At 43.4% G+C, this 24883-nt stretch overlaps 1 protein-coding gene across 1 annotated transcript; it reads right to left on the reverse strand.

Annotated features, from left to right (window-relative positions):
- Positions 1–273: 273 nt before the first annotated feature.
- Positions 274–13160, reverse strand: LOC145342668 (uncharacterized). The gene is made up of 2 exons (XM_080188218.1): positions 9987–13160; positions 274–1992 (listed from the first exon to the last, which is right to left on the reverse strand). The coding sequence occupies exons 1-2, from the start codon at positions 13143–13145 to the stop codon at positions 1819–1821; spliced, it is 3333 nt and encodes a 1110-aa protein (XP_080044344.1). The 5' UTR covers positions 13146–13160; the 3' UTR covers positions 274–1818.
- Positions 13161–24883: the final 11723 nt, after the last annotated feature.

Genomic DNA, 24883 nt, shown 5'->3' on the forward strand with positions numbered 1-24883 from the left:
ACAGAGCATATAAAGCACAGACAGTTTCGGCACATCAGTAATCTCTAAACTGTCTGTGCTTTATATGCTCTGTCTGAGGCCAGAACTCTCCATTCACCTGACGAAGAGGCTGTCCCCTCGAAAGCTAGTGAGAATATTATCAAATAAATAGGTTGGACTAAAACCTGGTGTTGTCAGACTTTTTACTATTTTTCTGATCCCCATTTTCCTGCCTTTTCCCCATAACCCCTGATCCCCTTATTAATCAAGAACCTGTCTCTGTCTTAAAGACACTCAATGACCTGGCCTCCACAGCCTTCTGTGGCAAAGAGTTGCACATATTCACCACACTCTGACAGATGAAATTCCTCCTCATCCCTGTTTTAAAGGATCACCCCTTTAGCCTGAGGTTATGCCCTCTGATTTTGCCAGAGAGGCTGTGTTCAACATCAAGGAACATAGAGGACTCCAACATTAGATTGGCATAGTCAATCCTTCCATCATGGAAGTGGTGGCCAACTCCATCAGTATACTTCTGCTTCCAACCACGATGTAGTAGCTGGTGTCTCTGCTTCCATAGCAGTACAAGCATTTCCCATTAGAAGTCAAAGCCTTGCAGTGGATACTCAGACTGAAGTAATACCAGGTGAGCTCAGACTATTGGCATCGTAGTTGTGGATATCATTGTCCAAATACCTTGATGACTAAGAAGGATGTTTGTCCTCATACATACTACCATTTTGGGAAGGTGGAGGACATTTTGGGGAGGAGGGGTGAAGAGAAGCCTGAGAGCATATCCCACACAAAGCTAAAAGAACTCCACCTCTTGAAAAACAGCGTAATCAGAAATTTTTACCTCTTCACGAACAAAGCAATTGTGAGCAGGTGAAATACAGTTTCAATACATAATTCCTTCTTTACTATTTCCAAACTCAAATTCTTCCAGACATCTTTGTCTTGGAATGATAAAATTCTATTGCTCTGAAACTATGAAGGGTTGATTGTGGGCTGGATTTTACAATGAGCAATCTCAGATCTCCCTTAACCGTCGCCTGCGACATCATTTACATTTGTTTCAATAAATTTTAACATCATTAACATGCCCCATCACCAGATATTGACTGTATGTTGACACCATGCTGGCGTAACGTCATGCTGGCACGGTTTACAAACGTTCATCTTGACATGAACCTGTCATGTGGATCCCTCCCAGGGCATAAAGGTAAGAAATATAGACCCCGGGCAAAAGTGACATGGTCAGGCCTGGCACTGCCATGTGGCACAGATTGGCACTGCCAGGTTGGCACTGTGCCAACCTGTGCCAAATAGTGGGCCCCAGTGCAAGCTTCATGGGAGTGGGTGCTGGTACCAACTGTGGGGAGCTAGGGAAAGGGGCCGATATTCAATGCAAGGGAGTGGGAGGGTTGGGGAAGTGCCAAAACTCCAACTGGGGATGGGGAGGATAGCCCCTGAGACATTCCTGGTGGACTGGGGAGGAGGAAGAGAGAGAGAGAGAGAGATAGGTTTATACATGTTCCGATGAGGGCGCCCTTTAAACACGGTGCTCCCATTTCAGTGCAGCTGGCGTGTTGAGGCCCCGCCTCCCTGCATGACACTGTAAAACAATCCGTCTTGTTTTTTTTGGCAGAGTGTCGTAAGATCTGGAGGGAAATGCACCGTTTTTCTCACCGGAAACATCACTTTGCCATTTTTTTGCTAAAACTTCCCCTGCATTTTACAAGCTCTGAAAACCCACCCAGCCGGGGGGGAGGGAGTGGGGCATAAAATCCAGCCTTGTGAGTCACTGCTTAAACAATATTCCAGGTAAAATCCAAGTCCTTAGCTGCATGTCATATCACTGGGAGTCTGAAGGCTATCCGGGTGTTCAAGAAGATAGTCAAAGAATGTCGGGGTGGCGGCTGCCTGGTTTCTTTCATAGAAGTTTAGAACTGCATGAAGAAGGCTTCCCACTGTCCATTTCTCATCTTCAGCTCGTGTCAACAGAGTCGGAAACTGGGGGAAGAGAGAGAGCGAGGAGAGAGAGATTACTTCCATGCTTTTCCAACAAAACTTCTTTCAATTAGGTCCCAAAGACAAATCAATTGGAATATACTGAAAGTGACCACTGATATTACAGCAGCATCTGCAAGACCTTATAAAGCAACTTCATAAGTATATCTAATTGTTTAGTTTCCTTTTTAGTCATTTTATGAACATCATTCCCTCTAATGTTTTTAAAATACCGACGCCCCTTTAAATATGTTTACATACCGGGGGTGGTCAATTAAAAGGGCAGATCCAGGCATAGGCTGTGGGACTACCTTTCATGGAGGTGCAGTCATGCAGCTTACAGGGAAGACAATTTATGACACAGTTAAAGGATTTACTGAGTAAATTGGGTTAAATTCGGTCCTTTGTGGCAATAGTACATGATATCCTGCTTTAATCTTAGCTGAGCTACTGTAGGATAAGCACGACTTGGCTGAAGCTTTTTTGTTGCTTAAACTCATCTGTTTGTAAGTATTTGACTTCACTGCCACAGAAGTCCTACAAAGAATCTAGTGACTGCTCAAACAATAGACATTCCAATAACAGTCACCTGACTCCATCTCAAAGAGGAAGTGTCAGGATATCATTTCACTGTAACTCTTGTCAGGAAGACGAAGAAAATTGGTGAGAGAGTGGGAGAGACAAGACAGTGAGAGTGACTGAGAGGGAGACAGAAAAAGAGAGGTATCACAATTGGGTATTCCCTACACTTTTCAGTGATTGACGGGGAAAAAGTGGAGGCGACCCCTCTGCTATGTTGAAAGCAGAATATAATTGGTTTGAACATAAGAACATGAGAAATAGGAGCAGGAGGAGGCCATCTAGCCCTTTGAGCCTGCCCCGCCATTCGACAAGATCATGGCTGATCTGAAGTGGATCAGTTCCACTTTCCTGCTTTCTCCCCTTAACCCTTAATTCCCTTGTCTGTCAGAAACCTATCTACCCGTGACTTAAATATATTCAGCGAGGTAGCCTCCACCACTTCAAAGGGCAGAGAATTCCAGGGACTCATCGCCCTTTGAGTGAAGAAGTTCCTCCTCAACTCCGATCTAAACTGCCCCCCCTTATTTTGAGGCTGTGCCCTCTAGTTCTGTTTTCCTTTCTAAGCAGGGAGAATCTCTCCACCTCTACCCTATCTATCCCCTTCATCATCTTATATGTCTCGATAAGATCCTCCCTCAGCCTTTTAAACTCCAACGAGTACAGACCCAGTCTATTCAATCTCTCCTCATAGGCTAACCCCCTCACCTCCAGTATCAGCCTAGTGAACCTTCTCTGCACTCCCTCCAAGGCCAAAATATCCTTTCGCAAATGCGGCGACCAAAACTGCACACAGTACTCCAGCTGCGGCCTCACCAGTACCCTGTACAGTTGCAGCAAGACCTCCCTACTTTTATATTCTATCCCCCTTGCTATAAAGGCCAACATTCCATTCGCCTTCTTGATCACCTGCTGTACCTGCAGACTGGGTTTTTGCGATTCGTGCACAAGGACCCCCAGGTCCCTCTGCACCATAGCATGCTGCAGCTTTTCGCCCTTTAAATCATAATTCCTCCTACTATTATTTCTACCAAAGTAGATAACCTCACATTTGCTAACGTTATACTCCATCTGCCAGGTCCTCGCCCACTCGCTCAGCCTATCCAGATCTCTCTGCAGACTTTCTGCGCCTTCCACGCAATTCGCTTTTCCACTCATCTTCATGTCATCAGCAAATTTCGTCACCCTACACTCAGCCCCCTCCTCCAGATCATCTATGAGGCCCCAGCACTGATCCCTGCGGCACTCCACTAGTCACCAACCGCCAATCAGAACAGCACCCATTGATTCCAACTCTCTGCTTCCTATTAGACAACCAATCCTCTATCCACACTAACACCTTACCCCCAACTCCGTGCACCCTAACCTTTTGCAGCAACCTTTTGTGAGGCACCTCAACAAATGCCATCTGGAAATCAAAAACACCACATCCATCGGTTCCCCTCTGTCTACCGCACTAGGCACATCCTCGTAGAAATCCAATAAATTCGTTAAACACGACTTCCCCTTCATGAATCCGTGCTGTGTCTCCTTGATCAAACCGTTCTTTTCTAGATGCCTCGCTATTTCTTCTTTGATGACAGATTCTAGCATTTTTCCAACTACAGACATTAAACTAACCAGCCTATAATTCCCTGCCTTTTGTCTGCTACCTTTTTCAAACAGCGGCGTAAGATTGGCAGATGAGAAAAGGGAGAAGAATATTAACATAGCCTTGAAAAGAAAAGAAACATTAGAATGATAAGTAAGAAGCAAATATTTATACTTCTAAATCATGTGATATTAAACTCATCACTTTGTGAGCATGATGCATCATATTTTTAGAATATTCGTTTGTGTTCAGTTGAAAATAACCACATTTAGCTACTTGTGACTGTGCTGTACCAGCTACTCTAATTGGATAAATGCCACATCCAAAGAAGGCCCCCAACACTTCTAAATGTCTCAACCATAGTTGGATTTTTTCCCAGTAGATTTGATGCTTGTGAAGCAGTTTAACCCATTAACATTATTCAGTTATGTTCATGAATGCAGATGGGTTGTAGATACTGTTAAGAGTCAACTGATAAGAGGTTTCTGCTTGAAGTATGTTTTCAGTAGATACAAAATTGTAAGCAACAGCAGGGCGCCAGAGAAGCCAGACTGCTTGATTTCCTATCTGCATAGCAAATTGAGGGATTCACATGAGTCAGAATTTCCAGTCTGGCTCTGGCCAGTGAATGAAATGATAGGCCACATGAGGAGGTATCATTTGATAAAATAGGAATTCATTCCATGTCTAAGCAATTTTTTGCGTGTGTGTATGTGTGTGTGTGTGTGTGTGCATCTGTGCACACACGCGTGCAGAGCCTTTTCTTTGAAACCAAGGTATAGTTCCACAGGGAATACAAATAATAGCTCATCTAAGTGGCCATCCCTCAAATGTGAGCTTAAAAGGTGATTATCAGAAAGCTATCTGATTGTAGGAGCAACACAACCAAGTCTCAACCCAAGCACTCAATTGTAATAAACGTCCCTGGATGTCGAATTGAATTAATTTGATTTACTATTGTCACATTATTGGGATGTAGTGAAAAGCATTGTTTCTTGTGCACTATACAGGCAAAGCATACCATTCATACAGCACATAGGCAAGAAGAAAAGCAGAAGGTGCAAAATATAGTGTTGCAGTTATCAATAGGGTGAAAAGAAAGATCAGCTTAATGTGTGATTCGACTATTCAAAAGTCTGATGGCAGCAGGGAAGGAGCTGTTTTTGAATCGGTTGGTACATGCATGTTGGTTCATGACAGAACCTGGCCGTAACCCAGGAGCACAGAAGCAAACGACTTCAGATGTTGATCTTGGTTGTAATCAGCTGACTCAGCACAGTCCAAAGATCACACCTGGGACTTTCTGGTTCTGTATGATTTGGTACATTCATCAGGATCAGTCTGGCGTAAGCACCATCCACATGTTTTTTTACAAACAACTTACTGGGTCTCCAGAAAGTATGCATCTTAAAATAAAAGTCTCATTATTTTTTGAAAAGTTTCCAAATGTATGTGCAAAGGTTGATCTATTATAAAATATTACATGGACATAGTTCAAACAAATAAAATTTTACAAATATATGCTCTTGTGCACTCAGAAATTTCAACCAAAAGGGGAAAATCTATTCATATTGCATGCTGACACGACATACATTAATTCCTTGGGACAGGAAGCACTGTGGGCTACATTTTTCAGTGATTTCCGTGAAAAATGCCATTTGGGCTGCTCAAATAGTAGTGTGCAGTGCTGCCTACCCCAGGTGGCACAATGGCATGGTGGCCAGCACTGCTGCTTCACAGTGCCAGTGACCTGGGTTCAATTCCAGCCTCAGGACACTATCTGTGTTCTCACACTGTCTGGGTAGTTTTCTTCTGGGTTCTCTGGTTTCCTCCCACACTCCAAAGATATGCGGGTTAGGTGGATTGGCCGTGATAAATCGTGCCTTAAGAGGGATTAGGGTAAATGCATGGGATTATGGGGATAGGGCCTGGGTGGGATTGTTGTCGGTGCAGGCTGAATGGGCCGAATGGCCTCCTTTTGCAGTGTAGGGATTCTATTCTGTGATTCTGTGGCATTACTCTGTGGGGCACTATTAAATTTTTCTCTCAAAATGCCTTCAACCAAACATGTCATCTTACCAGCATATTAAATCTTTCTAATTAACCATCTGATATTACATAACTGTGATCCATCCTTTTACAGCTTTGCTTAATCGATTTAGAGTCGAGTAATTAATTAATTCACACATTCACAAGAATGCACACACGCGCATCCTTTATCCAAAATTCTTCAGGCTAATTGCATGTTAGATTGTTTTAGTTTTTGGATACTGCGCATAAACTTACATTACAAAGCCAAAGCCGAGGCTTGCTATTTGCTAAAATAAATAATGTGGCTAGAAAAGGAAGATGTATCACTGATTAATAACTGCAGTTGCTTTTTGACATGTTCACCACAAAAATCACATCTGCGTCAAGTGTTTAGAGCTGCAGCGTTTGAGGGCCTGGGTCAGGCAACTAGAGCTGCGTTTAGAGGACGCATTTCTGGTTAGGGAGAATGAGGAGTTAATGGCTATGAACCATGGACAAGTGGAGGTCCCAGGGCCTGGGGGACAGGATGGGTGGGTAACTGTTAGGAGGGGGAAGAAGAAGAAGAACAACAGTCCTGGTCCAAAGACTACCCCAGTGGCCCCCCAAAAGGCATCAACAGGGGTACAGAAGGTATGTCAGGAGGGCCAGAATGACTCAGAGGGAAAGAAGGGGGCTGGCAATGAGATAGTGGTGGGGGATGGGAAGGTCAAAGGAATTGATAGGCGGTTCTGTGGCCAAAAGCATGACTCCAGGATGGTAGTCTGCCTCCCTGGAACAGGGGTACAGGACGTATCGGAGAGGATAGAGGGAATTTTGAAGGGTGAGGGGACCCAGTCTGAAGTAATTATACACATAGGAGAAAAGGATGTAGGAAGGCAGAGTAGGGGGGATGTACGTAGGCAATTCAGGGAGTTGGGGGCCAAGCTGAAGAGCAGGACCTCCAGGGTGGCATTCTCTGGACTACTGCCGATTAACAGCAGGGCTAGGAATAATGAGATCATGCAGCTGAATGCATGGCTGAGGGATTGGTGCAAGGTAGAGGGCTTTATTTTTGTCGATCACTGGGAAGTATTTGTGAGAGAAGGGCAACTGTACAGGAGGGATGGGGAACACTTGAATGGGAGGGGGACAAATATCTTAGCTGGGAGGTTAGCTGGAGTGTTTTGGCAGGGTTTAAATTAATATGGAGGGGGGTGAGACTGATAGCTCATTAGGCACTGGGGTCGGGAGTGTTGGGTGACAGGGTAGGTTTGGTTGAAAGGAAAATTATCTGGGGAAATGAGGATCCGAGTGGGCCTGGAGGGTTGGATTGCATCTGTTTCAATGCGAGGAGTGTGACGGGTAAAACGGATGAGCTTAGGGCCTTGATGTTTGTGAGGAAGTTAGATGTGGTGGCAGTAACTGAGACGTGGTTAAGGGAAGGGCAGGACTGGCAGCTGAATGTTCCTGGGTATAAGTGTTTTAGGTGTGACAGAGGAGGGTTGAAGAGAGGTGGTGGGCTGGTCTTGTAATGTCTTGGAGGGAGCTGTAGATCAGTTGAAGGAGGTATCCATTACGAGGGAGGATTTTTAGGTAGCATAAAAACGGATAAAGCTCTGGGGCCTGATGGTATTTATCCCAGGCTGCTTAGGGAGGTGAAAGATGAAATTGCTGGGCCTCTGACGCAAATCTTTGTCTCTTCTTTGGACACAGGTGAGGTCCCAGAGGACTGGAGGATAGCTAATGTGGTACCGCTGTTTAAAAAGGGTAGTAGGAATAACCCTGGTAATTATAGGCCGGTGAGTTTGACATCGGTGGTAGGAAAATTGTTGGAGAAAATTCTTAGGGATAGGATGTATAAGTATTTGGAGCATTGCGATCTGATTAGGGATACACAACATGGCTTTGCTCAGGGGAGGTCTTGCCTTACGAATCTGGTAGAATTTTTTGAGGAGGTGACAAAAACGGTTGACGATGGGCGAGCCGTTGATGTCGTCTATATGGATTTCTGTAAGGCGTTTGACAAAGTCCCTCATGGTAGGCTGGTAGAAAAGGTTAAGGCACATGGGATACAGGGACAGGTAGCTAGATGGATTGCAAACTGGCTAGGCAACAGGAGACAGAGAGTAGTAGTGGAAGGATCCTTTTCAAGCTGGAGGTCTGTCACCAGTGGTGTGCCGCAGGGCTCAGTACTGGGACCTCTTCTCTTCATAATATATATAAACAACTTGGAAGAGGGCGTACGTGGCATGATCAGCAAATTTGCAGGTGACACCAAGATGGCAGGATTGGCGGATAGTGAGGAAGATTGTCAGGTGACACAGCAGGATATAGATAGGCTAGTATGCTGGGCAGATAGATGGCAGATGGCATTTAATCCTGACAAATGCAAGGTGATGCATTTTGGAAGGAGTAATGCAGGGAGGAGTCACATGATAAAAGGTAGACCAATTAAGAGTATAGAAATACAGAGGGACTTGGGAGTGCAAGTGCACAAGTCTCTGAAGGTGGCAACCCAGGTGGAGAAGGTTGCGAAGAAAGCTTATGGAATGCTAGCCTTTATAGGAAGGGGTATAGAGTATAAGAGCTGGCATCTAATGCTTCAGTTGTACAGAATGTTGGTTAGGCCGCATTTGGAGTACTGCATCCAGTTCTGGTCACCTTACTACCGGAAGGACATGGAGGCCCTGGAGAGAGTGCAGAGGAGGTTTACCAGGATGCTGCCTGGTATGGAAGGACTGGGATATGAGGAAAGATTGGGTAAACTGGGGCTTTTCTCCTTAGAAAGACGGAGATTAAGGAGGGATCTGATAGAGGTGTATAAAATAATGAAAGGTATAGATAGAGTCAACAGTGGCAGGCTTTTTCCTAGATTGGAGACAAATATCACAAGGGGTCATGAGCTAAGGGTGAGGGGGGAGAAGTATAATATGGATACTAGAGGGAGGTTTTTCACACAGAGGGTTGTGCGGGTATGGAATGCGCTACCAAGTAAGGTGGTTGAGGCAGGCACGCTGGACTTGTTTAAGGTTTACTTAGATAGGCACATGAGTGACACAGGGATGGAGGGTTATAGGCGACAGTTTTAAAAAGGGTCAGAGCCTCAGGACTGTACTGGAAATGTAATACTACGTGTTAATGTTTTGTCTCTTTTAATCCGCAGATGTGTTGGTCCACCTTGTTGTCTAATGAGGGGCATGCACACGGTGGGTCGTGCGTGGGCTGCTCTTGGATGTTTCGAGAGTGGCCTAGTACTTCACGTCGTGGTGTGTGCTTAAACCTGGACCAGCAGATGGGCATCACAACAGCTCAGTGACTATCACTGCTAGCTGTGCAGATACATGGATTTGGGCCGATGTCTGTGGGAGTTTGCGCATTCTCCCTGTGGTTGCATGGGTTTCCTCCGGGTGCTCCGGTTTCCTCCCACACCCCAAAGATGTGCTTTTAGGCTGATTGGTGTACCAAATTGACCCTACACTATTCTCCCCTGAATCTGGTTACAATAGGAGTACCATTAGCATACACATGGGGCAAGGTAGGTGTAGGAAAATGCTTTGTTAAGATGGTGGCATGGGCTCGTTGGGCCAAAGGGCCTGTTTCCCGTGCTGGGTTGTTCTTTGTTCTTTGTTTGTAACCGATGCAGGCAAACAACTAGACGTCCCATGATGAAGGTCAATGAGGTCCAAAACAGTGCACATTTTGCATGCATTTGGTTTTCAGGTTTATGGATAAAGGAAACTCGACTTTGTAACTAATTTACGTAAATGATTGCATAGTGGGAAAGGAATCTTAGCAATCCCCAGTTTGTGGCACTTACCCATCGAAAGTCCTCACTTGAAGTCATTATATGAATCTTGGAGATATTAAGCTGAGATGCTGCTGCCCACTGCAGCATTGCTTGCACCTGTGCATCAATAGCAGGAGACCTGGAGTTAAAGTTCACCAATGAAAGTTTGATTGCCCTTGGAGCGAAGGAAGTAAAATATTGCATTTCCTCACAGCTGTCCCATTCTGCAGCCTGGCACTGTAATGCGGTAATGGGTTGATTGACATCCTCTTGTGTTTGTTTCAATGATGTTACACCTGCATATTCAACTACATTTAAATTTTGTGATTTAGTGTTCTGGATTACAGGAAGGTCACACACTCCTCTATTTTTGGATGATTCTTCTGTCTTTATCTCCTGTTGGAGATTTGGAGCCTGGTCGCCTGAGTTGCCGGTAAGTGAAAGAGGTTTTTTATCTAACTCATCAATGTTTGGAGAACACATTGGTTCCTCCTTTGTAACTGATTCAGCATGACAGTATCTATATGCATCAACAAAGGAAGACTTGAGTATAGTTTCTGCTAGACTTTCAGCATACATTTTATTTGCTGGTTTGTGGTCTGGATCCTGCAATTTAATCAATTCCAAGCTGGGAGACGTTTCTTCATCATTAGTAATGGATTCTGAATTAAGGGCTAGAAATGCATCCTCATATTTATGCTGACATAGTCTTTCCCCGTTTTCTTCAAATAAGCTCATTTTTGTTCCTGCTTGAACAAAGTGACTTTGGGGCTTTCCAATGGGTTCTTCATGCTTTACATCTAGCTGTGACTGCTTAGGTAGATATGGATTGCTGAAGGAACTTAAATAGTTGTCATCGCTATCACTTTTCCCTTCATGGGGGCTTGCAATGGCTCTAATGCCAATTCTGCATTCGGAGCCAGGAATTACTAGATTTTGCTCTTCAGTGTCACTGCACAGGACATCAGTTTCACTGCTTGCCTCAGATTTCATTGCTTCCAGTGATTTTTTGATGCAGTGTTGTTCTGCATTGGCCTCAATGTTAAAAGGCTTTGTGTCAGTGCTTCTGGCTGCTGGATCTATGTTCTGCAACTGTTCTGATGCACACATAGACAGATTGTTGGTAGGGCTGGCCTGTTTCAATTGATACTGCGTTGTAAATACATGCAGGGCAGACTGTACCACCCCTTTTACCCATTCTTCGGACATGGAATTTATCTGCTTAATGTAATGTGAATGCCTACAATCTTTGTTTGCATTCTCAGAAGACTCTTCACTTTTCCTGTTTGTGTTACTCTCCCGATGGTCGAGTAAATCAATTTGGTTCAGAAAGTTAATGACCTGGCTGATAATTTTCTGTGCTAATCTGTCAGCATAATCTTGTAACAGGCTTTCCACACTCACTGGAAAATTGGCCCTGTGCTTATTCTCATTGTGTTCATTTGGAATCCTTTCTGTTTCTTCTGTATCAGAAGAAAGTGGGTTCAATTCCTCTGAAGGCTGGGTATTTGGCTGGTGATTGTTGTTAAGTGTAACGCTATCACGTTGCTGGCCTTTAGGACCAATACTTTCTCCCATGATGCTGCAAATTACATGTGCAGAAGAAAAGACAATGCCTGACATCAAATGACTAAAATAGTCAAGTACCGTACCTTCATCTTTGTCTGACTTCTCCGTAGATTCACTTTTTGAAGCCAAAAACTTTGGCTCCAAATTTGGCAACCTTTCCTCTTCAGGCACCTCAGAGATTCCTGTGGTATCTTTTCCATTAAATTCTTGAGACAATGATCGTATCAGCTTTCTCATAAATTCAGCCTTTTCCTCAGTGTCTTGATCCTCTTCAGACAAGCAAAAGTTGAGAGTTTCCTTTGGGGTTGGTGGAGGGGGTGAAGGGAGGAATAGTTTTGCCAAACCTCCCTTGAGCTTTCTAGTAAAACTCCTCTGACTGCCAGTCAGCTGTGGCCTCAGTGGTGTAGGTGGAGGGGCATCAGGATAGTCCAGTGAACCCTTCTTGGTGAGTCCAAGTTTATCAAACACGAGTTTCTCATTGTCGTGATCATCAGAATTTTCTCTTTCCAATGCTGATAAATGCCTTTCCCTGTCTGGGGAAGAACCACCCAAATATTGTTGGGATACTTTGGTTAAATTTCCAACATCAATCAATGGCCTTACTCCAGTATACAATGAACTTACAGTGTTTCTTGTAAGATGATTAACTTTGTGAGTAAGGATGTCAGATTGTGATATCTTGGAAATGTTTTTGCTTTCAGGTGATTCGATATAAGCATTATTATTTTCTTCTTCAGCCTGCTGCAGTTTGTTCATCGTAACTATCCTTCCTAAGCTTGCTTCCCTGGTGCTGTCAGAAATTACTTCCTGGGTCAATCTCAGTGCATAATTCTCCACAACAGGAAGGATTGTAACCATTATTCCTCCATAGGGGTTGGCAGTTATTGACTGTGAATCGCTGTCTGCAGAGGTCTCTCCCATTTGATTCTCAACCTCCAGAAAAGCCTTCTGAAAAATACTAGAGGTCTCTCTGCTCGCTATATGGGTTATGCCATAGTGCGGAACACCTTCCCACTCATCTTTAGATATGTCAAGGTTCTTCTTGGCTCCAATTGCTCTGCTTGTACTTAAATTGTCTTGCAATGATTGGGGCAAGTCATCAATACCTGTACAAACTTGATTCAAAGAGGAGTGTGGGATATTATCATGAGAAGACATCTCTGATGAAAAATGGCCTTCCATGGGTATCCAGACCTCTGGCTGTTTCATTGTGGTTTCAATCCCCTGAGGAGCATTGTCCTGAATCACTGTGCTAAGTATTTCATTGGACATTGAGTCTGCATAATCAGAAAGTACTTCCAAGAATTGAGGTCCATTGGCCCATGGAATGTTGGAAGGAGTTCCCGCAACTACATCTGTTGTTACATTTGGCAACTGAAAGCTTTCTGCGAGATTGCACATTTCAGGACTAGGAAGTCTTTGAGAAATTGACTTCTGCTGATACAACTGCTCTGGTATTGGAAGATCATTACTGGGAAGAGATGGAATATTAACACCAGTAAAGAAGGTATTATGATTGTCAGTATTGATATCAGGGCTGGATGAGTTTATTCTTTGAGGCATATTAGCATCAGGAAGTGAACCATCAGTAATGGGAACATGCTGTGATTTCTCTGTCATCTGATTGCTGATATCAGGAGGATTGTCGGTAATTACATGGATTGCTTGCTGGAATCCTAGTGCGTATTTTCTGAGGCTGCAAAATATGGAATTACTGTTGTAGCCGGGAGAGGTTGACAGGCACATTACTCCTTCAGTCGAATTCTGTTATTCAAAAAACAAACAATACATCAACCAATTTAGACATGTACAACAGTAAAAAATGATCAGTTTTGTATAAGTTATACATAAACTTTGCTTATATTTGCAGCAGCAACATCATGATTTAGGCCCAGAATTTCCTTGAAGCTGCTCCCCATCCACTGCTATAGTTTTGCTGGAATTGTAGTAGGTTTGCCTTTACGTTGTGCTTCACAATGGGGTGGGGTGGTGAATGGCAGCTCCAATCTGGGGCTGGGGAGGTGGGCTGGGGTGGAATGATGGCCTATAGACCTCTGTGGTGTGATGGGGAGGAGGTTACTTTTCCCTCTGAACAAGCACCATTTAAACACGATGCCCCGATCTCAGGGCAGTCAGGCTTTGCTGGTGTGTTGAGGCCCTGCCCCCACTAAACAGTGGTATGAAACACATGTTTTTATTGTGACAGAGAGTGGTGAGAAAATACAGAATCACTGTTGTAGCTGGGAGATATTAATTCTGTATATTGCGGTATTTTTTTCTCTGGAGGGAAAACCAGCCCATTTCTCTGGAGAGAAACACACGGTTTTTCCTTGCTGGAAACAATAATCTGCTATTTCTTGATCAGATTTTGCCCTATGCATTTATTTAGTATTTCTACCATTCTCCTATACTTCGCTATAAGCTCTTTCAACATTTTGAGCAAGGCTCCCTGTTGAGGGAGAATTCAGAGATTAAAACTCCTACATTGCTACAGTGACTACACTTTAGTATTTCATTGGTTGTAAATGAATTTGGGTCACTACATGAATGGAAGTCTTTCTGTCTGTTCACCATTATGTGGCACTGCAAGTGCTAAGTTATTTTTTTAAACAGAAGTTTCCAGCAATGGGCAGGATTTCATGGGCTCACTCATCCCGAAACCCGTAAAATCCCGCCTGAGGTCAATGGACCTTTCCGTTGTCTATCCCTCACCCACTCTGATTCTGTGGCGGTTTTGGGCAGTAAAATTCTAGCCAGTATGTTTCTATTTAAGTTGAAATTTAAGACCAGAGCTCCCAACACCACATTCCAGCTGTAGCTGTAGGCATGAGGGGACCTTATCAACTATATGTTGCTCTTCAAACCCCTGTTATCCTGAGAATAGCTGCTGGAGTTGCTTTTTCCTCTCACAGCAATAGACAGGCTCAGTTTATGAGCATGCGTGGAATTGCAAGCTCAAATGCATGTCCTACATCCCAGTAATTTGCTACAGTGTAAACATACTGGGAAATTCCAATATCTTGCTAATTAACAGAACCTAATTTAAATACTATAACTGACTAGCTGTGGTATAATAATGCTTCCACTGAACTATATTATTAATCTGCCTGTCATATGCCCTGGCTAAAATTGGCTGAGAGGTGACTTGTTGGAGAATTGTGCTTTGGGCTGTCATTGACCAAGTATATTTGGTCCCAAAGGTTTTGAAGGGGAAACTTTAGTAGAACTCTGGTCGAGCGTGAATACAAATAGGCCACTGCATGACGGCTAGAAGATAAACATGCAGAAAGCCAGGCTCAGGTACAATTAGAGGCAAAACAAACTAAGTTCCAAGGCCACCGTGCTTTTTCTACTTTAGTTGATTTGGCTTTGGAATGTTTAGGGGCTAGTAGGAGTCCAAGCATTACAGGTCAGAGATCCTGAGACTCTGAACTGGCTGGGCACAAGACATCTTTTCTAATTGGGCCATTCAAACAATAACAAGGTAATTTTGTTGAGTTAAGCTGGACTATTTGCATACCAAAGCCTATAGAAAGATAAGAAGGGATTCCCTAAGCAGAAATGGTACATGTATTAGGCCAATAGATTAATTGGAACCACCCTCCAGAGCGACCTTTACAAAAGGATGGGCAGGCAGAGTGATCACCTGTGCAGGTGTCAAATTGATGAGCATGATGGGACATACTCATTTGACATTGTCATGTGGACATCACACTGCTATCCAGAGTACAAGGTAATGTTGTTGCATTTTGATACAAATGCTCAGCCATATGTGCCAAGTCTTACTGAGTAAAATATAACCACTGTCACCACTAAGAGTTTAAATTCTTTCAGAACTTGAGAATAAAGAGGTTCAATCACCTCTTGGGCTACCTTCAATTTTGGCACAGACCCATGACAGGATTAAAGCCTCCCTGCACCAGTCACATAGAAAATGTGATTTGAAGAATTTTATCTCAGTTGCTAATTTGAATAAATCAATACTGTAATTTAGCACAATGTCCCTGATTTCACTCTGAAAGGCCATATTTGAAGTGGGCCACAAGAATCATAAAAGATTTTTCAAGGTTTTGCTGAAAGCGTGCTATTCCAGCAGAAGGCAGCACGCTTTACTTTGTATGTAATCAGAGATATCACTGATTTGGCAATGTTTGATACTAAGAAGGCTTATAAATTGGATAAATGTTACAGTTCCCAATCAACATTTCTCGAAGCATAAAAATCCAGTCTTTTAATGAAGAATGTATGCAAGAAGACAGGCTTTCTAATAAGCTAATTTTGCCAGCTTTATAGTTTACCTGTAAACCATCTGTTGTCGCCTCAGAATGCTGCTGTAACCCTTTGATTAAAATTACATCATCTTCTTTTAGGTGATGCAGTTGGATAGATTCCATCAGCTCATGGAGTTCAGGGTAGGTGGCGGTCACTTCCTAGATGAGAAAGCATGAAGCAAGTGCATGCATTTAATTTGACTTAATGAGCTGCATGCCCAACTTTACCAGCACTTCCCCCTTTACCATTGCACTCACCCATCCAGAATCGGCACGAAACAGACAGCTCCGTAAAATTCCAGTTTGGGTACTGCAGTTAGTGAGGAAGAAAGTGCCAAGCATCTGATAGCTCTCCGAACCATAGAACCATAGAAACTATACAGTGCAGAAAGAGGCCATTTGGCCCATCAAATCTGCACTGACCACAATCCCACCCAGGTCCTAGCCCCATATCCCTACATGTTTTCCTGCTAAGCCCTCTAACCTACGCATCTCAGGACACTAAGGGACAATTTTAACATGGCCAATCAACCTAACCCGCATATCTTTGGACTGTAGGAGGAAACGGGAGCACCCGGAGGAAACTCACACAGACACGAAGAGAAGGTGCAAACTCCACACAGTGACCTAAGCTGGGAATTGAACCCAGGTCCCTGGAGCTGTGAAGCAGCAGTGCCAATTATTGTGGTATCATGCTGCCCGTCCCTGGTTGAGATTGGTAATGCTGGGGGAGGGGCGAGGCGGTGGTGGTCTTATGCCACTCTGCTTGAGATTGGTGGGGGCAGGAAGAGGGGTCCACTGCTATTCTACCTGAGATCAATGAAGGGGAAGGGGGGAGGAGCCCACGATCAGTCTGGAGGTGTAAGCCAACTTGTGACTAATAAATAATAAATAAAATTTAACTTTAACTTTTTACACAGAAAAAAGTTGCACTCCGACATTCATAAAAAAAATTCTCCGACAAGGGTGTGAGGGGATAAGGGGGTCAGTAATGTTCTGGGGCTGGGGCAGTGTCTGTGGGGGCCAGGAGGATAAATTATCCAGCCCAGGAGGGATGTGGCATGGGAACAACATTCTGTCTTTTTTTGCTCAAGCGCAGTTGAAAGCGCTGATCAGAACTGCAGGTTTTTGGGTGTGTTAAGCCCCACCCACAGACTTGTGCGCTGCGATTGGGACTCATTGATATTTTTGCAGGCAGAGTGTGTGTGGGGCTGCCTGGGAACGGGTCTAAAAGCCATATCTGAAACACTTCCAGTTTTACATCTAACCAACACTTAGAATCTAAATGGTAAAATAGGGCCCACTAGATTAAGCAAGTGACAAACCAGCTAGATTGGTGCAAGAGGATTACTGAAGTGTGCATTAGAAGTTTAAAATAGATGTGAGTAGTTGGGAGGTAGTTTGGTGAAAAATACACATTTCTCTTATACATAAACAAAGCACAACTAGTGGCAAAGGAAATGGCTGCTATTATCATTAAGGCTTCCATTTCCTTTTAACCCTGGTCACAAACTGCTACCAACAGAACAACTTCCTTATTGTTGAAGCTAGTATTTTATTCTGTCTGTGGACAGGCTGAATTCTCTCTGGTATAGGACAGCTTTTACATCCTTGGTTTGAAAAGATCCTTCCATTAATGTTAAGGAGAGGCCAGATTGGGAAAAGCTTTAACTGATTATGCAGGAACTACAAGTGTGCAAATCTATAAATGGGATAGATCTGACACAATATTGAATTGGTGCTAGTCTGTCAGAAGTTGATTTGCAGTACAAGTAGGGCATGGAAATGACAAGAGTGATCATTGCCTCCCAGTTCTTACAGAAGAGTTCAAACATTCCCCCTAGGGTAACACTAGGGTCGCATGAACTTCTTTTAGTTCATTCTTCTTACACAGATTCTGAATCCAACATTTGTACTGTTACATCCTGTCAGAAAACCAGTGAAGCCAATTTTAGTGAGCACAAGGCGACAGAAAACCCAGTTAGTCGATGTCTTGGAATCAGAATTAAAAGGATAATAGAAAAGCAGCTATTGATGCTTTTAAAAATCTGAGCTAGAAGAAGAATGTTTTAAACTGGTTACGAGCTTTGACTTTCTTTTCTATTCTTTTCTGGAACAATGTCACTCAGAGCACCCCCTAGTGATCAGAAGTGGCACTGAAGCCTTTTATTCCCTATTTCTGCCCAGCAACCTGGGCAATTATTAGAAGCTGGACAACTGGTATAAAATACCTGAGAACTCACAAATGTAAGCACTCACAAATGTGGGCGGCATGGTAACACAGTGGTAAGCACTTCTACCTCACAGCACCAGGGACCCGGATTCAATTCTGGCCTTGGGTGACTGTGTGGAGTCTGCATGTTCTCTCCGTGTCTGTGTGTGTTTCCTCCAGGTGCTCCAGTTTCCTCCCGCGCTCCAAAAATGTGCAGGGTAGGTGGCTGTGTCATGCTAAATTACTCCTTAGTGTCCAAAGATGCGCAGGTCAGATGGCTTAGCCATGTTAAATGTGTGGGGTTACAGGGATAGGGTGGAGTGGTGGGCTTGAGTAAGATACTCTGTTAGAGAGTTGGTGCAGACTCAATGGGCCAGATGGCCTCTGTCCACACTGCAGGGATTCCATAAAATAGCCCTGAATTTAGAACTGATGAAGAAAAGAAGCTTGGTTGATTGTGAGAGGTTTGGCATGATCCCTTTTAATCCATTACACAAGAGTACAGTTTGCAATTGTGGTGGTGGATTTAAAAATGACTGACTGTAGACTGCTGAAGAGACCTGAGATTTAGTTTTTTTTAAGTAAAAAGGATGCTGGCAAGTCTCATGTTTGAGATTTGCTGGACCTCCCATCATTCTGGTCTGTGTCTGTGGTTAGGTTTCTGGTGATGTTTGGAATCAAGTAGAACTCACTGCCACTCCAACCTTGTTTTCCTTTTGTTTTAACAAACTGTGCCAATTTCTCAGGGACAGGAATGCTCCAAAAAGAAAGCTAGCTAATCAAGTAGACTGGGAGCATCCTCACAGAAATGGCTGCAATCAGTCTTAAAGAAAAAGACCAGAAAAGAAAATGGGCCTCAAATATCCATCAAGGAATGTGAAAAGCTTTGAAAACCTGCGTCATCGCTCTTTGTTCATTTTTTATATCTCTTTGAGGATATTCATTAAGTAAACAAGCTTGTAACTGGGGTTCAACAATTTATTTTAAACATTTCTGCCTTAAGTTGAAGTGTAACCAGAAATGGAAATAATGAAGGTCTGAAAAGTTCTGACAATTTCCTGCTCCTGCCCCCTCCCTCCCACTCACCACCAACTCGATTGATTCTGGCCACATACCTACAGTCCCACCTTCGAAATGATCTAATTGGTTGATACCATTCCATGGCCATCGGCAAATCTCTAGAATATTGTCAACATCCCCAGTTCTTGCACAATGGAGAACATGTGCCAAGTCAAACCAAGTCATGTCAAGTCACATTCTGATTATTCTATACATCCAAACATGTACACGTTCTAAAAGTGCCTAGAAAATTCTGGTCTATAGCAGGATGTCTGACCGATCTTTACCCTCCCTAGACTAGACACAATACACACAATTTAGGTGTTTCCGCAAGTACCCACTCAGAGACCCAAGTGGTATTAACTGAAATATGTGTGATTTATATTTGATTACAAAGCTTGCTGAATCAGAAGTGGACAAGAAGCACCACTGGCATTCTTTAAAATGGATTATATTGTATGGGAAAATATGTTTCAATTTTGTAGTCATATTCTGCATTAATTATTACAATTTTTAAGGCTTCTGATGGTGTGTATTTTAAAAGATGTTCACATTTTAATGTAAAAAAAGTCAGCCTTTCTTTAACTGATGCTTACATTAAATTCAAAAGCTAAAACAGGTTAGATGATCATGTGAGAAATAACTGATCGTATTCTGAATAGTTTTGGTCTCCTTATCCAAGGAAGGTTATACTTGCCACAGAAGGAGTGCAATGGAGTTTCACCAGACTAACCTCAGGAATGATGGGATTGTCTTAAGTGAAGAGATTGAGGTGATTGGGAGTATTCCGTAGAGTTTCAAAGAATGAGAGGCGATCTCACTGAAACTTAAAATCCTTACAGGACATGACAGGGTAGATGTAGATAAGATGATTCCTTTGTCTAGAACCAAGGAAAGAGTCTCAGAATAAGAGGCACACCATTTCAGAATGAGAACAGGAGGTATTTCTTCACTCAGGAGGTGGTGTATCTTTGGAGTTCTCTACCCAAAGTGCTGTGAAAGCTCAATCATTGAGCACGTTGAAACACAAATCAATAGATTCCTGGATGCTAATGACAGTAAGAAGCCTCACAACACCAAGTTAAAGTCCAACAGGTTTATTCGGTAGTAAACGCCACTAGCTTTCGGAACGCTGTTCCTTCGTCAGGTGAGTCAGGGCATATAAAGGCACACACAATTTACAAAATACTGATTAGAATGCGAGTCTTTACAGCTAATCAGCTAATCAAGTCTTAAAGGTGCAGACAATGTGAGTGAGATAGCATTAAGCATAGGTTAAAGAAATGTGTATTGTCTCTGGACAGGACAGTAAGTGAGATATTGCAATTTTAGGCAAGTCATGGGGGTTACAGATAGTGTGACATGAACCCAAGATCCCGGTTGAGGCCATCTTCGTGTGCAGAAATTGGCTATCAGTCTCTGCTCAGCGCAGTCTTGTGTCGTGAAGGCCGCTTTGGAGAGCATTTACCTGAAGATCAGAGGCTGAATGCCTGTGACCACTGAAGTGTTTGCCAACAGGAAGAGAACAGTTTTGCCTGGTGATTGTCGAGCGATGTTCATTCATCTGTTGTCATAGCATCTGCGTGGTCTCCCCAATGTACCATGCTTCGTGACATCCCTTCCTGCAGTGTATCAGGTAGACAATGTTGGCTGAGTTGCAAGAGTACGTGCTGTGTACCTCGTGGATGGTGTTCTCACGTGAGATGATGGCATCCGTGTCGATGATCCGGCATGTCTTGTAGAGGTTGCTATGGCAGGGTTGTGTGGTGTTGTGGTCACTGTTCTCCTGAAGGCTGGGTAGTTTTCTGCAAACACTGGTCTGTTTGAGGTTGTGCGATTGTTTGAAGGCAAGAAGTGGGGTTGTAGGGGTGGCCTTGGCGAGATGTTCATCTTCATCAATGACATGTTGAAGACTCCAGAGAAGATGTCGTAGCTTCTCCACTCTGGGGAAGTACTGGATGATGAAGGGTTCATCCACATCATGCTAATGATATCACAGGATAAGGGGATAGTGGGGGGAAAGGGCATAGAGGTAGATGATCAGCCATGATCATTACAAAGATTAGTGAATCAGTTTCTCAAACACTAGATCCAATGCTGCTATCGTTCACTGCTATAGACATGCTATAGACCATTCACCTGACGAAGGGACTAACCCGAAAGCTAGTGAGTGTACTATCAAATAAATCGGTTGGACTTAAACCTGGTGTTGTCAGACTTTTTACTGTGTTTACCCCAGTCCAACGCCGGCATATCCACATCATCGTTCACTCAGCCATGTCCCCCAGCCACCCTCACTCAGCAGCACGCATCATCGTATTTTCCCTCTCCCTTTCCCAAACTCAGACTCTCCTCTAACCATGCAGCATATTTATCTAGTATGAAGTGTTATGATCCACCACTAATGCTAGATTGCGAATGCTGTTGCAACATTTATACACCTTATGCTTAGTCATAAATATACGTTATCTAAATCCACTCTCAACCTTTTAGGCCATGCTGTCCACATATCTGGAGCCCAAGCAGACCCCCAGAAAACCACACCCATCAAGATTTTCCCACTGCCCCTTCACACTGCTGAACTTTAATATTTTATAGAAATGATTAATCAGCTGGGTAAGTTCCTGCCCAATCTTGAGCACATCACAAATCATTACCACAACTCCTGAAGTAAGAGCAGGTGGCACTGGGATGGTACACCAGCAGAAAATATTCAAAACAATCATGGACATAATCATGTCCAAGAAGCACAGACTCATTACAAATCAGACCTACCCATTATAGTCACAGCTGACGGGGGCTGAATGTTCCAAATTCCGTGGGACGGCTCTCACAGACTGGTATATCCTGCCTCCAGGACACCGACAGAATCACAGCAGTGGCATGCAATCATTGAAAAAGATGCCCTGGCCATCACATAGGCTGGTGAAAAGCTATTGTATTATGTCAGGCCCAGGTACTCAATCTACACTTATCATAAGTCATTAGTCACCCTGATTAACAGCAAAGAATTGGCAAAGATGCCACCTCACATTTAAAGACTTTGATTACAGTCAATACTGGACATGTCTGGGGTAAGCCTCAGATCAGAGGTTGTTCCATGTCCCTGAGGAGAAACCAGTATACAACAATATATACCAAAATAAAAGCCAAATACTGCAGATCTTGCAGATCTGGAATAAAAACAGAAAGCGTTGGACAAACTCACAGTATTTGTGGAGAAAGAAACAGAAATAACATTTCAAGTCCAAAGGAGAGAACATAGCCAGCGTATATTGCTAGGAATTGTATTCTGAAGCAGTATTTTGAAAAGCATCACCTCCTGAGCCTCATGGATGACTTTTTTGTTCACAATGACTGGATTGTTATTCCTGAGGCTACACATTCCCCACATGCTGCACCAAGAATACTTGGGTATCACTACGTACCATTCATAGGCAATATCACTAGGAGCTTCGGATGGTGTCCTCCTTCCCATCCCGACTATGGGAACACCTCGGGATAGACCTTTCTGTCTTCAAAGAGAAAACCTTTCTTATCACTGTGGCTGGATTGAGGTTAAACAACCATATGGACCCACCTCGGTGGCTGTTATTAGCATGCTCAGGGGAATCTTTGCTACACATGACATCCCTGATTTGATTATCTCTGATAATGGCCCCCAGTTCATCAATGACTGCTTCAAATGCTTCGCTGAAACATTTGACTTAATCCAGAATATCAGCTCATCTAGGTATCCACACCAAATGATGAAGCCAAAAGAGGGGTTTGCACTGTCAAATCCCTATTGAAGAGTAATGATGGTGTCAACCTGGCCTTACTGAGTCACTGGTCTACACCACTGCAGAATGACCTGGCTCATGGTCTGAAGATTATATACATAGCTCCCAAGCCTCCCTCACACTCTTTGACCATGCCTCAAGTGACAAGAGATAGAAAAAGCGCGAGAAGAAAAAGGTGCAAAAAAATCCTTGGTACGCCAGCCTTAATATATGACCATTGTCAACACTGTCTGCCTGGGTTCAAGGCCAGAACTGGCCTGGCCAGGTTTTGAGTCAGTCCATTCATCCTCGCTGATGCACAGTGACCATGGCATCCTCCAAGTGAGCAAATCCATTCCAATATCCACTAGCAGACAGCATCTACAGGGGTAGACTGATCATGGAGAAGACAACCTTATCATTTTATTGAATGATACACAGTCTCCTCCACAAGAACATGCTGTTCCTAACCTCCCTTCACAGGAAACAAAAGCGCAATCTGGCAGACTAATCAAACCGCCACAGCATCTTTCCCTATGCCTCAGGAAAGGGACAGTGACCTGAAGGGGTGGTGGGGGTGTCGCTTGAGTAAATAGTTAATGTTACTGACAAAAGACTTAAGAGGGGGAGGTGTAGTATAAAATGGTTAATAACTAGCATGCTAACAGCTGAAAAGCATGATCAATGTAGTCAGATAACATGCCACTGGAACCTGAGGGAAGAAGGTTCTAATGGAGTTCTGCTAAAGCGCTATAAGGGGACCAAAAGTAGTCAACACATTGTTCACCAGTTTGCAAATGCATGTTTTCCAGCAATATTCAATGAAAGGTTCCTGGAGCCTAGTCATCTTCTGAACCAATTTGACCCAGTTGAAAAGGGACTGCAATATAACACCTCCAGGCATTCTAGTCACTTACTTCTTTGAGGGGCATCGCATTTTGTTGCTCACTCTTTTCAATCACAACCTGACAAAGTTTCTTGGTGCTGTGTAGCCAATTAATTGGATCTGACATCTGGAGGAAGAAACATATGAACAAAAATGTGTCATTCATGTAGAAAAACAATATGTTCTTATCTTAAAAATATACCAATGGGCTTGGGGTGGGGGCGGGGCAAGGTTTTGAACAATTATCTAGGTAGCTTGTAAACTTGGGATAAAAGATCGATTTGTGCTGTCTTAATAAATTGCCCAACCAGTGAGTATGGTCAAAGGGTAAGTCAACCAACTTATGAATTGACTGGTAAGGGCCTCGATCAGCCACTAACCTGGTTGCTGGGTATTCTAAATAGCCAATTAAGCTAACTTAATTGTTGGTAGAAAATTCACAAAATCCACCGAGAGAGAAATTCTAGCAATGGACACAAGGCCAGGCTGCTTCAGCGACAGGTATTGCTCCAGTTGGATTCTGGGTTCATTTACTTTGGATCGTCAATGTTGAACTCTGTGACAACTATCCATCAGTTACAATGACCATGTGAGCAAACACTCATCACAATATATACCTTCAAATCTTTTTACTTTTTTAGAACAAAGAACAACACAGCACAGGAAAAGCTTTTTGGTTGAAAAGCTACAGAAAAATGGTGAAAACCACTGAGATATTTGTCCTTGCATTGCATGTGCCGCTGCCATTGTACACGGTTCTTTTGGCTGAGTTCACTCCCTGACCAAAATAAATTGTCCATTGTGTTTCTTTCAGAGATAGTGGCCTTTAAATTAAGCCTCCCACTGGAAACTCCTAATAGGTCAATGACTAAGTGCAACATCTGGTGTGAATAGACAGGGCAGGAAGATCCCAGGTACAATCCCCTGTTTTCTGTGTGAGTCAAGTTAAAACTCTTAATCGACTTCAGTGTCCTGAGGAAGGTAAACAAATTAGTCAGGGTTTCCATTCACAATCACAGATTAGGGAATCTTGCTGGAAAGGCAAATTGTGCAGAAGTCAGGTGAGTGAGCTTACTGTTTGACACAATACACGAAGATTAGATTCTTGGACCTAATACCAGAGGGCAGCTGGTACCCTGGGATCCATATTGCTGCACAAGGCAACACTT

Source organism: Carcharhinus amblyrhynchos, chromosome 4 (assembly GCF_965287045.1).
Source record: "Carcharhinus amblyrhynchos chromosome 4, sCarAmb.v2.hapA, whole genome shotgun sequence".
Taxonomy (NCBI): domain Eukaryota; kingdom Metazoa; phylum Chordata; class Chondrichthyes; order Carcharhiniformes; family Carcharhinidae; genus Carcharhinus; species Carcharhinus amblyrhynchos.